Genomic DNA, 14,965 nt, shown 5'->3' with positions numbered 1-14,965 from the left:
AGTTCTGTCTGATGACAACCTGTCAATTACTTTACAGATGCACTTATAGAACCTGGTTTGGTTATATTCTCCCTTATACTGGAGATTGAACTTCCAGCATACCAGGCAAGCCCCAGTATAGCATAGATTTTTGAAGGTAGTGCTCCTTTGAGTTAGAAAATGGGACAAAGCATATCATCAAATGCTTGAGTGCCAACGCTAGTTAGAAGTGGCACTCAGTGCTCACAGCCAACCATCAGACTGAGCTCGGGAACCCTGGTGGGGGGGGGGGGCTGGAGGAAGGACTGAAGGAGCAGAGTAGGATTGCAACCACATAGGAAGAACTCTTGGTTGGCTGGATCACCCGGTGCTACCAGGGACGAGACCACCAACCAAGAGAGGGATCCGTGGCTCCAAGTACATATGTAGCAGAGGATGGATTTGTCTGACACCAGTGGGAGGGGAGGCCCTTGGTCCTGTGAAGTTCTGATGCCCTATCCTATGGGGATGCTGGAGCGTTGTGGCGGGAGTGGCTGAGTGGGTGGAGGAGCACCTTCATAGAAGCAAAGGGGAGTGGGGAGAGGGCAGATGGGATGGGGGTGTTGTGGAGGTGTAACCGGGGAATAGGATATCATTTCAGATGTAAACGAATGGAATGACGACTAAAAAATGAATTTAAAAAAAGAAATGGCACTCAAAGAGAAAATAGTTACTACAATCTTGGAGCCTCTTACTTCCTCTAGGGTTTGGCCAGTTCAGACAGAGGTCATGCAAGCTCAGTGACTGCACCTAAAACATAGCTGCCACTCCCTGTTTTTATTCCTCCACAGGTTTATTGAGAGCCCCTGGATTACTTATGTTACCCAGATGAGCCACATTCCAATGAAAATGAGCAAGGATGAGAACAATGACTGGCTCAGCACTCAGGTGAGGACAGCATTTCCCAGGGACAGTCCTTATAACACCTAACCTCGAATGATAATTATAGCTCACCTTTGTCAAACAATTTCCTGAGGACAGGCACCTTGAAGTGTTTTGTAGGCAACTAACTAAGGTGGACATGATGATTAGTCTCACTTTACAGTACTATAAAACCTACTTGTGACGTTTGGTAACTTGAATATGGTCACACAACAATAAGTGATAGCACCAAGCTTGAAACCTAAGCAATTCGGTTGTAAATTCTTGTCTGCAAAGTAAAATCAGACAGCTAAAAGCCAAAAGCCAAATCTGAACCACCAGTTGTTTGTATAATAAAGGTTTACTGGGCCATAGTCATGGTTGTTTGTTTATATATTATCGATGGCCAATTTGATGCTATAACAAAATTTAACATTGATGGCAAAATTAAGAGATTTTCTATTAAAGCTATAACTCACTCCTTTATTGAATACAAAGTGATCATGCCAGAAACTATACACACCCAAACAATACAAAACTTCTAAGGTTACATTTTTTTAATATGGACATATATGTAACTATAGTAATCAAAGAAAAAGATTATCATTTTGAGAATAGAGTAGGGCATGGAGGAGTTTGAGGGAGGATACTTGAGAAGAACTGTAGGAAGGAAAGGGAAGGGGGAGGTGATATAATTCTATTTATTTTTAAAAAATAGTCTAAAGAAATGTTTAGTATCTGGGAATTTATAGAAAATATGTTTTGACTTTCTATTCTAGTTATTCGATATAACAAAGTCTTTCAAGTGAATCCAAGACTTAAAATTATAGGATGAGTTGCACCCTAGCAATCAGAGGACCCTCACCCTTTAGAGTCAAGAAGAAGGGTCCTCAGGTGTTTGGCCTGAGAGCTACTTCCACATCTTTTAGAATTTATTCATCATTTCTTTAGTCATTGGTTAGATTTCATGTTTTCCACATGCTCATTGGGTATAGAATTCTTTTTATGTGAATTGCATCCCAGTACCCTTGACGTTTTTATGTGAGTATTAATATTTTTGGATAACATCATGTAAAGTAGGACTTTTTAAACACTGTCCTTAATATATGTTATAAAGATTTTCCTATTGGGTTCTTAACCCTGTAATTTTACTGTAGAAGAATTTCATTAATACTTTATTATTTCATGTTACTCAGAAGCCCTCAAGCTGTACCCTAACCATACATTTTTCAGTACAGTCCTACAATCTGCATCAGTCAAACCCAACTATTCATTCATGCCAGAACAGTCTTCTGTGTCTAAGGAATGGTTGTGGCATTTTCTCTTCTTTTCCTAATACCTCTTCATATCTATTCCTTTATATGCACTTCTGAGTAAAATATATTTGTATGTTTTAAATGGTTAGCTACTTCAAGGCTGAAACTTTATCTATGTAACTTTAGTTACATAGTTACCAAAAAATAAAAAGTAAATAATAGTAACTATCTATTGATAGATTTATATTAAAACTTAGCATTTTCTTTCACACTTAGGCTCACTTGTAGGTAACACAAGCTTTTTCTTTGCAGATTGTGGCCACCTGTAATATTGAACAATCATTTTTCAATGACTGGTTTACTGGACATTTGAACTTTCAAATTGAACACCAGTGAGTAATGAAAATGGTCTATTATAGAGCAATGGCTGACCCTTAATAGCATCCAATATAGCCAGTCAATTAAGAGTCACAGAGAACTAAAACATTGAAATAGAGTTCACTAGAGACTGCTGCCCATCAGTGCCAATGGTTGGGGTAGTTGGGTGAGAAGGAACATCTAACTCTTGTGAAAAGTTAAGTAGAATCATAGAAATGGACCAGTAACTTAGTTACCATATATTCTGAGTTTTAAGAATAGGTGATGTCTGTGGTAGAGTGCGGGAGGTATATGGAGTGTGAGTTCATATGCCCATGCATAATCCATTTATTATGGAAACCTAAGAAAATTTATAGCACTTGAATAACCAAGCTTTATTGAAATATAAGTGTACTTTAATATAAATATCAGGTTAGGGCCAAAGTCATAAAATAACCAATAATGAAGTATAGTCACTTCGCAAATTCACCAGTAAAATCCAAAAATAACCTTACAATTAATCAGTGAAGTGGACATACAATAAAAAAAAAAAAAAGAAAGAAAATGGTAACATTCAGACATCTGATCTCCCCAGATGCTTACAAGATGCTTTTCATGGTTCCTTCTGTGAAGCTAGAAGTCAGAGAACAAAAGAATTCTTATGGTCTTAATGATTTTTTTTCATTCTTTATTCTTTATAAATATTTGAACACCATAGCAAAAGAATAATGATGAGTTATATATTATTAAAAAATATTCAGGTCAAAAAAAGTTACTCCACTGCTACCAAACCTTGAATAAAAGACTTCTACCCTTAAATTTCAATATAAGGACATCCACTTAAATGTCACAACTAGACCTGAGTAAATACTTAGCTGTTCAACAGCACATTTTAGATATGAAGAACAGAAGAGAGGCAAGAATGAAGGACACATGTTCTGCTCTCTTAAGCAATTCATAATGATAGCTAATCCATTTTTTCATTTGACCTGATCAAAATAAGCATATCAAATTGCTAGTATTTATTCTCTTGGCATTTCTCAAACACTTGCCACCAAGATGACTTATAGAGATGTTAAGAGATAAGAGTTTAGGTGTAAGAGTTTTGACTTACTAGAAGTCTTATACAAGCTCAAGGTTAGGTCTACAACCTTGGTACTATTTTATTTAGAAATAAAATAAATAAAATTCCTTCTGGGTTTCTCTTTATGTTTAAGTTTCACATCTTCTATTTGTTTCTTTAGCCTCTTTCCCACAATGCCACGCCATAATTACCACAAAGTGGCACCTCTGGTGAAGTCACTGTGTGCCAAGCATGGATTGCAGTATATAAATAAGCCCATATTGAAGGCATTTGGAGATATTGTCAGGTAATAACACAACTTACCTTTGCTCATAGCTCTCTTTTCTTTTCTTCCCAGTTTCTAAACTTCAGCAGCTTTTGAATCTTACATCCAACAGCCTTTTGTTAAGAAACATAAGTATCGACAATAATAAAGACACACAAATATTTATCAGTTACCTACTTGATTCTAGAGAATTTTTTAGTAGAAATAGTCTGGTGTCCTCCATAGTTCAAATTTCCTGAAATCATAGCTATGTAAGATTTTTCTTGTATTTATTCTCAATAGACCTCTGGACATGTATTAGAAGTTAACATGGTATGAAAGATAATCAAATCATCTTACCCACTGGAGAAATCATTAATGTGTATGGGGTGTAATGCAAGAATCAGACAGGGCAATCAGCCATGTGTAGTTAATCTAACAAATACATATGCATGCACATACATTTTCCTGCAAGACAAGATACTGAACAAATTTAAAACTACTGGTCTGAGTTTAATACTGTTCATTAAAAAAAAACTCAGGGGAATTTTGGGAAGGTCACCATAGCCACATCTGATCTCATCTGGCTCCTTCAGACTCTCTACATTCTTCTTTCTTTCTGTCTTGTATACAACTGGTCTACCTCCACTTGATAAAAAGTATCTGTACCTGAGCACCTTATCCTTTTGCCACTTTTTCTCATGCCTGTAACATTCTTCAAAACTATAACATTTTCACCTTCTCAATTCTCAATCATTCTCTAAGGCTCATTAAATTTTTTTTCTTATGTCAACTTTTACTCTTCCCAAAATTAAATTTATCCTTATCACAGTCCTTATCACAACCTTAATTAAACAGATTACTGAGTAAACAATTATTTAATGCTTGTCTTTCAAGATGAAGAGTCTGTATGGCCATAATTCATTTCTGTCTCTTTCAATGTTATATTCATAAATCCAGTACTACATCTTCGGTATTATAAACTAGAGTAGGTAGTTGAATATAGTATGTGTTTATATCTAAGTATATGGTATAGAAAATAATAAAATAAAACTAAACTTAAACCTTTTCCCTGAAAGAAAGGCAAATATGTCTGCTAAAAGCATTTCAGTACATTTGTTTCCCTTCCCTGGTTCATATAAAGTGACATTTTTCAAGTATTTTTCAAATATTGTCTTAAAACAAGCAGTTGATCTGATTAATGTTTATGGAGAATCCCTTTGAACTGAGTTTCACTTTCTGACAATTTTGTTTTTTTCTCCAGGTCCTTGAAGAAGTCTGCTGCCCTCTGGATGGATGCATACTATGAATGATGCAGAGCCTTGCATTTATTGGTATCTCTGAAGAGGGTGGCATCTGTGCATGTGCTTTTCTCTGATTAACTGAGAATTATCTGGCAAAAGAGGCATACATGAGTGTTCCAGGAATGTGAATCCCAAGGACACATATTAACCTTTCCCTGAAGGTCTTTTCTGTAACTGAGAGGAAGAAGAAACAGAAAGGTGACTTCTGTTAGAATCACAAAGAGAAGATACTAGTTGACTGTTTCTACATTTTCACAAGGGGCTTGGACTTACTTCCAATATACCTCAGTGAATTTTTTCTGTGAGGGGTATAATACGGTGTGCACAGAAGTGGAAGTCATAAAAGTAAAGATCTCCGACAAAGCCCATTGGAAGTCAGAGTAGTTGTTCTTTGAAGAAAATTGTTTATTTAAGACATTCCTGCTAAAGTACAAATTTTTGCTTATTTCCTTTCAAATACAAGAACTTCAAAAATTGATTATAATTAACATTAAAATATCTTCAAATGCCTGTCTTCACTTTGCACCTGTAGTACTGTATATAAAACGTGTGTTATTGGTGTACATATACATGTGTTTCTATATGGAGAAGTTAGCATTTCTGGTCTCTTAAAAGAATTCCCCAAATCCAACTTCAGTAGCAACTGATGAAGATATGTTTAACGGTGTTTCTATTTGACTGAAGAATAGTGTCCCTTGAATGTAGAATTAGGATTCCTACTCCTTACACAGCAGAGCAAAAGTCCCCACATATTCTTACTGAATTTTACCTGAACGAAGGAAAGGGCTCTATTATCTATAATGAGAACAATGGGTTATATCATGTTTTTGTTTTTTTGTTTTTTTGGTTTTTTTTTTGAAGGTTTAGTAGCAAATTAAGCCAATCTTGGCCATTTTTTCTATCATTAGTGAATTTCACAATTGCTTTCTATTTCTATTCTTTTTTTTTTTTTCTATCTTGATTCCATTCCATACTTCTAGGAATATATCCTCATTTTACAGGGTCTCTAATTTATTGCTTTTCATGATCTCTTAGAATCTTCTGACTGTGGGTTACTTACAAACACATATTAATGAATGAGCACTATCATTACCACATCAATTTCTTTTGTTAAGCTCTTTCATGAAGGGCATAATAAACTTTGACTTTACTTTCAAGAAGAAAATATGTAAGAGCAAGGCTTTCTTCTATAGCATTCATCAAACCAATGGTGTTGATTTATCTGTTGCCTGAAGTCTTCGGTAAAAGTCATTCATTGTCCCAAAGCTCATGAAAATACTACAAGCTTGTTTGCATTCTAATTGAACTGCTGACAAAGAACAGAACTTTTAATAACTTATTGTTCCAATGGTTTCACAAATACTCATACCACAGTTAAGAAAATAAAAACAAACTCCTGGAGAAGAGATTCTAAAATGATCATAATGTGCAAAGGGGAAGTTGGGCAGAGGGTGAAAAGGACGCAGAGCTTGGTACACTAAGGAATTACTCTTAATGATAGTAGAGACACAGGTGATTTCTCCTATCTGGACTCAGACTTTCATGTGGGTGAAGTTGAAAAATAGTGGCTTTCTCTAGTTATACTTGACCCAGATACTATAGGGTCTCAAGCTCCACTTTTCTTTTTTTGGTGGGGGATACAAGGGGTAGGTAATAGCAGAGAGTTTTGTGTAAATCTAATTACCTCAAAGGAATTCCTAGTCAGTGTTAAAATCTGGCTAATTTTGAAATTCTACAGACATTTCATTACTATGAAATATAAGAAAGTGTAGAGAGATAATATTGGTGAAATGTAAAATTAATTAAATAAATAAGTAAATCTAGCCAGCTAGTCCTGAGCTCCTATGAAGTTTGGATTACTAGTCTACTCTGAGCTCTTTACTTCTTACTACTCTGATTCTATTCTTTATGATTCACCTTGTCCAGTCATGTTGTATAATCATAACAAACTTTCTATCCCTGCCTTAGTTCAGAATAAAGACTGAAAAACTGGTCCTTTCCAGCCCACAGTGAGGGATGGTTCTCTGTCATCAGGATTCAGGATCTGCCTGGAAAGGCTGTACATGCAGATAAGCCACACAGGCTCTTTTACACCTGGACCAGGGGTGAGCCTCAAAAATAGGCCTGGGGAGGCCACACCTGGAGTTATTGGAGCATAGAGAGTTCTGTGCTCTCTGGAAAAGGGTCCTTTCCAGCCCACAGTGAGGTACAGGTCTTTGTCATCAGGGCTCAGTATCTGCCTGGGAGAGGACATGCTCAAAATATCAGCTTCATAGGCGCTTTTACACCTGAACCAGAGGTGAGCCTCACGTATAGGACCAGAGAGGTCACACCAGGAGTTCTCAGAGAGGAGAGAGTACTGTGCTCTCTGGAAAGAGGACCTTTTGGCCTAGAGAAAGAGCATAGTCACTGCTATTAGGACTTAGGACCTTTGAGCAGAGGGCTGAACTCCCAAAACAGCCTCACAAGAGCTCCCACAGCTGAGTCCACAAGGATAGAACTGAGTCACGAGCATCAGAACGCATGCTTGCCCACAAACAGCTGAACACTCAGAAACAATTTCCTTCCTGAGCCCACAGGCCCCCAGATCCACAGGAAAAACAGGCACCAGTCAGTGACAACGAGATCACCTATAATCAGAGATAACAAGATGGCAAGAGGAAAGCAAAAGAATTTAAGAAATGAAAACCAAGACAACCTGGCAATATCAGAACCAAGCTCTCCCAAAACAGCAAGTACTGGGTTGCCAAACACACCAGAAAAACAAGACTTAGACTTGAAATCATACTTCATGATGATAATGGAGATCTTTGAGAAGAATATGAATAACTCCCTTAAAAAATTACAGGAGAATCAGGAAAAATCACTCAGAACTACAGGAAAACACAAACAAACAGATGATAGAATTGAAAACATGAATAGAAACAATAAAGAAAACACAAAAAGAGACAACCCTAGAGATGGAAAACCAAAAAAAGAAATCAGGAGTTACAGATGCAAGCGTCTCCAACAGACTACAAGAGATGGAAGAGAGGATCTCAGGGGCCAAAGACAACATAGAAAACATAGACAAAACAGTAAGAGAAGATGCAAAAACCAAAAATCTTCTAACCCAAAATGTCAAGAAGATCAAGGACACAATGAGAAGATCAAACCTAAGGATAATGGGTGTAGAAGAGGATGGAGAACATCAAGTAAAAGGCACAGAAAATATCTTAAATAAAGCCATAGAAGAAAACTTTTCTACCCTTAAGAACAAGATGACCATGAACATAAAAGAAGCCTACAGAATTCCAAATAGATTGGACCAGAAAAGAAATTCTTCCTGCCACATAATAGTCAAAACACCAAACGTTCAAAACAAAGAAAGAATACTAAAAGCGGTAAGTGAAAAAAGACAAGTAACAGATAAAGGCAGACCAATCAGAATTACACCATACTTATTAAAAGAGACTATGAAACCTAGAAGATCCTAGACAAACATCAAACAGACTCTAAGAGAACACAAATGCCAGCCTAGGTTACTATATTCAGAAAAGCTCTCAATTACAATAGATGGAAACCAAGATATTCCAGGACAACACTAAATTTGCAAAATATCTAACCAAAAATTCAGCCCTACAATGGAAAACTCAACACAAGGAGGGAAATAACAACCTAGGAATAGCAAGAAAATAACTAAGCAAGAAAACCAAAGAAAAAAGATACACAAACATAATTCTACCTCTAATAACAAAAATAACAGGAAAAAAATCACTATTCCTTAATATCTGTTAACATAAATGGACTCAATTCTCCCAATAAAGAGACAAAGACTATCAGACTGGATACATAAACAGGATCCAACATGTTCCTGCATACAGTAAACTCATCTCAGAGACAGAGAAAGACACTACGTCAGAGTAAAAGGGTAAGAAAAAACAAGTTGGAGTAACTATATAATTACCATTTAATATTAGTGGAACAAAACTCGATGATAACATGATAAAAGAAGAAATAAAGTAATAAACTGACAATTATTTAAAATTTAATGAAAATAAAAGCACAACATACAAAAACCCATGGGATTTAATAAAATCATCACTAAGAGGAAATCTCATACCTTTGATTGCCTCTAAGAAGAAACTGGAGAGAGCAGTTTGACAAGAGCAGCTTGACAGCACAGCGAAAAGCTCTAGAACAAAAAGAAACAGATACAATCAAGAGGAGTAGACTGCAGGAAATAATCAAAGTCAGAGCAGAAATCAACCAAGTAAGACCAAAAAGAATCAAAAAAGGATCAATAAATCCAGGAACAGGTTCTTTGAGAAAATGAACAAGATCAATAAACCTTTAGCCAGACTAACTAGAGGGTACAGAGTGAGTATCCAAATTAACAAAATCAGAAATGAAGGGAGACATAACAACAGAAACTGAGGAAATTCAAGAAATCATCAGATCCTACTACAAAAGCTTATACTCAACAAAACTGAAAAATCTAGAGGTAATGAACAAATTTCGAGACAGATACTAGATGCCAAAGTTAAATCAGGATCAGATAAACCATCTAAACAATCCCATAATACCTACAGAAATAGAAACAGTCATCAAAAGCCTCCCATACAAAAAAAGCTCAGGACCAGATGGGTTCAGTGCAGAATTCTATCAAAACTTCATTGAAGACCTAATACCAATACTTTCCAAACAATTCCATAAAAGACCCTACAAGGAAAGAGAATGTCGGACTAATCTCCCTCATTGATGCTAAAATACTCAATAAAATTCTTGCAAACCAAATCAAAGAACACATCAAAATGATCATTCATTATGATCAAGTAGACTTCATCCTTGGGATGCACTGATGGTTCATTATACAGAAATCCATCAACATAATACATGATATAAACAAACTCAAACAAAAAAAAAACACATGATCATCACATTAGATGATAAGAACAAATTTGACAAAATTCAACACCCCTTCATATTAAAACCTTGGAAAGAGCAGGAATCAAAAGCCCATACCTAAACATAGGAAAAGCAATATACAACAAACCAATAGCCATCATCAAACTAAATGGTGAGAAACTTGAATCAATCCCACTAAAATCAGGGACTCGACAATGCTGTCCACTCTCCCCCTACCTATTCTATATAGTACTAAAAGTCCTGGCTGGAGCAATTAGGCAACAAAAGGAAATTGAAGGGATGCAAATCAGAAAGGAAGAAGTAAAAATATCACTACTTGATGATGACATGATAGTATATTTAAGAGACCCTAAAAATTCCACCAGAAAACTTTTACAGCTGATTGATAATCAACTTCAGCAAAGTGGCTGGGTATAAAATTAACTCAAACAAATCAGTAGCCTTCCTCTACTCAAAGGACAAACATGCTGAGTAAGAAACCAAGGAAAAGATACCCTTCACAATAATCACAAACAATATGAAATAACTTGGTGTGACTATCTAAGCACGTGAAAGATCTGTATGACAAGAACTTCAAAGCTCTGAAGAAGAAAATTGAAGAAGATCTCAGAAGATGAAAAGATCTCTAATGCTCATGGATTGGAAGGATCAACATTGTAAAAATGGTCATCTTACCAAAAGCAATCTACAGATTCAATGAAATCTCCATCAAAATTCCAACTCAATTCTTCATACAGTTGGAAAGAGCAATTTGCAAATCCATCTGGAATAACAAAAGATCTAGAATACCGAAATCTATTCTCAGCAACAAGAAAACTTCTACAGGTATCACCATCCCTGACCACAGGCTATATTACAAAACAATTGTGTTTAAAAACTGCATGGTATTGGTACAGAGATAGCCAGATAGATAAATGGAACAGAAAATCCAGAAATAAACTCCCACACATATGATCACTTCATCTTTGACAAAGGAGCTTAAAACATTCAATGAAAAAAGGACAGCCTCCTCAACAAATGGTGTTAATTCAAGTGGAAGTTCGCATGCAGAAGAATAAAAACTGAACCTTTCTTATCTCCTTGTACAAAGCTCAAGTACAAGTGAATCTAAGACCTCCACATAAAACCAAGTACACTGAAATTATTAGAAGAGAAAGTAGTGGAAAGCTTAGAGCACATAGGCACAGGGGAAATTTTTCTGAACAGAACACCAATGGCTTATGCTCTAAGGTCAAGAATTGATAAATGGGACTTAATGAGATTTCAAAGTTTCTGTAAGGCTAAGGACACTGTCAAGAAAACAAAATGGCAGCCAACAGACTGGGAAAAGATCTTTACCAATCCCACATCTGATAGAGGTCTAATATCCAATATATACAAAGAACTCAAGAAGTTAGACTCCAGAGAATCAAACAATCCTATTAAAAAATGGTTTACAGAGCTAAACAAAAATTCTCAACTGAGGAATACTGAATAGCTGAGAAGCACCTAAGGAAATGCTCAACATCCCTAGTCATCAGGGAAATGCAAATTAAAACAACCCTGAGATTCCACCTCACAACAGTCAGAATGGCCAAGATCCAAAACTCAGATGACAGCAGATGCTGGCGAGAATGCAGAGAGAGGATGCAGCCTACAACTCCACCAACAGTGTTGTTGGTACAAGCACTCTGGAAATCAGTCTGGTGGTTCCACAGTAAATTGGATATAGTACTACCTGAAGACCCAGTTATTTCACTTCTAGATATATACCTCAAAGATGCTCCAACATGTAATATGGACACATGTTCCACCATGTTCATAGAATCCTTATTTATTATAGTCAGAATCTGGAAAGAACCCAGATGTCCTTCCATAGATGAATGGATACAGAAATTGTGGTACATTTACAAAATGGAGTACTACTCAGCCACCAGAAACAATGACTTTACAAAACTTCTAGGCAAATGGATGCATCTAGAGAATATCATCCTGAGTGAGATAACCCATTCACAAAAGAACAGACATAATATGCAGTCACTGACAATTGAATACTAGCCCCAGAAAGCTCTGAATACCCCCCAAAAAAAAAAACTCACAGACCATATGAAGCTCAAAAAGAAGGAAGGCTAAATGTGGAAGTCCTTTTTAGAAAAAATCAAAAGTAATTTTATATCATCCTCTTCAAATGATACACCTAGACCTTAAGTCATTAATAATTCAAAAGCTAAGAATGCAGCCTGTGGCAATTCTTGGTATTTAAAAATCATTGTTTAATCTTTACTCACCAAGAAAATGTTGACTATTTCTATGTTTTGTTTTGTTTTATCTGTATTTATGCTCATTATATCTAGTAAGATTTCATTGCATACTACCAAACCTTTAAGAAAGTCAAGTACTGACAAAAATATATTCAGATAGTTTAATGCCAAAGTGCTTTTAAAATATGTACATTTATCTCTGTTTTTTAAATAAATTTGTTTAATTAAAGAAAAGAAATGTAAATACATAAAATATCCAATGGGGAAAAAAAGAGAAATGATGGCCTCAAAATAGGCTTTGCTGTGATAACACAATCCCTACTGTCTTAGTCAGGGTTTCTATTCCTGCAAAAACATCATGACCAAGAAGCAAGTTGGGAAAGAAAGGGTTTATTCAGCTTATACTTCCACATCGCTGTTCATTACTAGAGGAAATCAGGACGTGAACTCAGGCAGATAAGGAAGCAGGAGCTGATGCAGAAGCCATGGAGGGATGTCACTTACTGGCTTGCTTCCCCTAGCTTGCTCAGCATGCTTTCTTATAGAACCCAGGTCTACCAGCACAGGACTGGCACCACCCACAATGGGCTGGGCCCTCCCCTCTTGATCACTAGTTGAGAAAATGCCTTACAGCTGGATTTCATGGAGGCATTTCCCCAACTGAAGCTCCTTTCTCTGTGATAACTCCAGCTTGTGTCAAGTTGACACAAAACCAGCCAGTATACCGACTCTAACTGAGCAAGAATTTTTATTACCCAGATGTTTCATTTGGCTCATACTGCTTTTGTATTAGCTTAGTCTTGAAACTTAAATTTTCTCACACATTTTATTCTAAGATTATCCTATAAGTTATATTACAGTACTTTTTCCATTTTCATGTAAATTTGAGAACCTGGTATACAAAGAAAGTGCCTTTTACTCTGATTTTTGCTACCCCTATTTTTTTGACAAATTTCCACCCTGTAATATTTATATATAGAGAGAGGTTCTATTATGTCCATTTTTCTAGGCTATTAGTCATATAAGAAGCATAAGTCACCCTTACTATCCAGCTTGAAGCATGTATAAAAAAGTGAGAGATAACTGATTTTTTAAGACATCCATTTGTCCCTCATGTATATGGTCACCTGATTTTTGACAAAGGAACAGTAAACATTCAATGGAAAAAGGACAGCCTATTCAACAAATGGTGCTGGTCCAACTGGCACTCAGCATGCAAAAGAATGAAAATAGACCCTTTCTTATCTCCTTGTACAAAGCTCAAGTGTAAGTGGATCAAAGATCTCCACATTAAACCAGATACACTGAAACTATTAGATGAGAAAGTAGGGAAAACCTTAGAACACATAGGCACAGGAGAAAATTTCCTGAACAAAACACCAATGGCTCAAGCTCTAAGGTCAAAGATTAACAAATGGGACTTAATGAGATTGCAAAGTTTCTGTAAGGCTAAGGACATTGTCACGAAAACAAAACGGCAACCAACAGAATGGGAAAAGATCTTTACCAACACCACATCAGATAGAGGCCTAATATCCAAGGTATACAAGGAACTCAAAAAGCTAGACACCAGAGAATCAAATAACCCTATTAAAAAATGGGGTACAGAGCTAAACAAAACGTTTTCAGTTGAGGAACACCGAATGGCCGAGAAACATCTGAGGAAGTGCTCGACATCCTTAGCCATCAGGGAAATGCAAATCAAAACAACCCTAAGATTCCACCTCACACTAGTCAGATTTGCCAAGATCCAAAACTCAGATGACAGCAGATGCTGGCAAGGTTGTGGAGAAAGAGGAACACTTCTCCACTGTTGGTGGGGTTGCAAGCTAATACAACCACTCTGGAAATCTGTCTGGCGATTCCTCAGGAAATTGGATATAGTACTACCTGAAGACCCAGCTATTCCACTTCTGGGCATATACCCCAGAGACACTTTAATACACAACAAAGATATATGCACCACAATGTTCATAGCGGCTCTATTTATAATAGCCAGAAGCTGGAAGGAACCTAGATGTCCTTCAGAAGATGAATGGATACAAAAATTGTGGTACATATACACAATGGAATACTACTCAGCCACCAGAAACAATGACTTAACCAAATTCTTAAGAAAATGGCTGCATCTAGAGAATATCATCCTGAGTGAGATAACCCAGTCACAAAAGAACAGACATAATATGCAGTCACTGATAGTGGGATGCTAACCCCAGAGGCTTGCACTCCCCCAGAAACAACTCACAAACAGTATGAAGTCCAAGAAATAAAGAAAACAAAACAAAACAAAAAAATATTTACAAAACAAGAAAACTTTAACTATTTCCATGTTACATTTTGTTTTACATGTACTTTATGCTCATTGTAACTATTAAGTTTTCAAGGCATACTATCAAACCTTGAAAAAAATCAAGTACTGACTAAAAAATATATTCATATAGTTTTATGTAAAAATTATGTTAAAATCTGAAAAAAAGTACTGACAAAAATGTATAATTTTAAGCAAAAAAAAGTTTAAAATCTGTACATTTATCTTTGCTTTGTAAAATAAAGTTGTTTTTAAAAAAAAGACATCCATTTGTTTTATTTCCTGTCATTATTGAGACATGGTCATACCCTGTAACTAAGACTAGCTGCCCTCCAATGTGCCACCCTCCTTTCTTTGCCTCTGTGTGGACATAATCAATTGTTCA

General features: G+C 36.2%; 1 protein-coding gene across 1 annotated transcript in view; it reads left to right on the top strand.

The window, feature by feature from the left end:
• LOC308428952 (fatty acid desaturase 2-like protein FADS2B) overlaps positions 1-5,133 on the top strand; it is a gene marked incomplete at both ends in the record, with an annotated part of 34,428 nt that extends 29,295 nt beyond the window's left edge. Inside the window, 4 exons of the mRNA XM_080927596.1 lie at positions 810-906; positions 2,448-2,527; positions 3,737-3,862; positions 5,085-5,133. Of these exons, the coding sequence (XP_080783722.1) occupies positions 810-906; positions 2,448-2,527; positions 3,737-3,862; positions 5,085-5,133 (352 nt within the window). The remainder of the gene's footprint in view (positions 1-809; positions 907-2,447; positions 2,528-3,736; positions 3,863-5,084) is intronic.
• Positions 5,134-14,965: the final 9,832 nt, after the last annotated feature.

Source organism: Micromys minutus (assembly GCF_963924665.1).
Source record: "Micromys minutus genome assembly, chromosome: 13".
In the NCBI taxonomy this organism is placed as follows: Eukaryota; Metazoa; Chordata; class Mammalia; order Rodentia; family Muridae; genus Micromys; species Micromys minutus.
The sequence above is the reverse complement of the archived record's forward strand: the minus strand, read 5'-3'. Positions and strand labels throughout refer to the sequence as shown.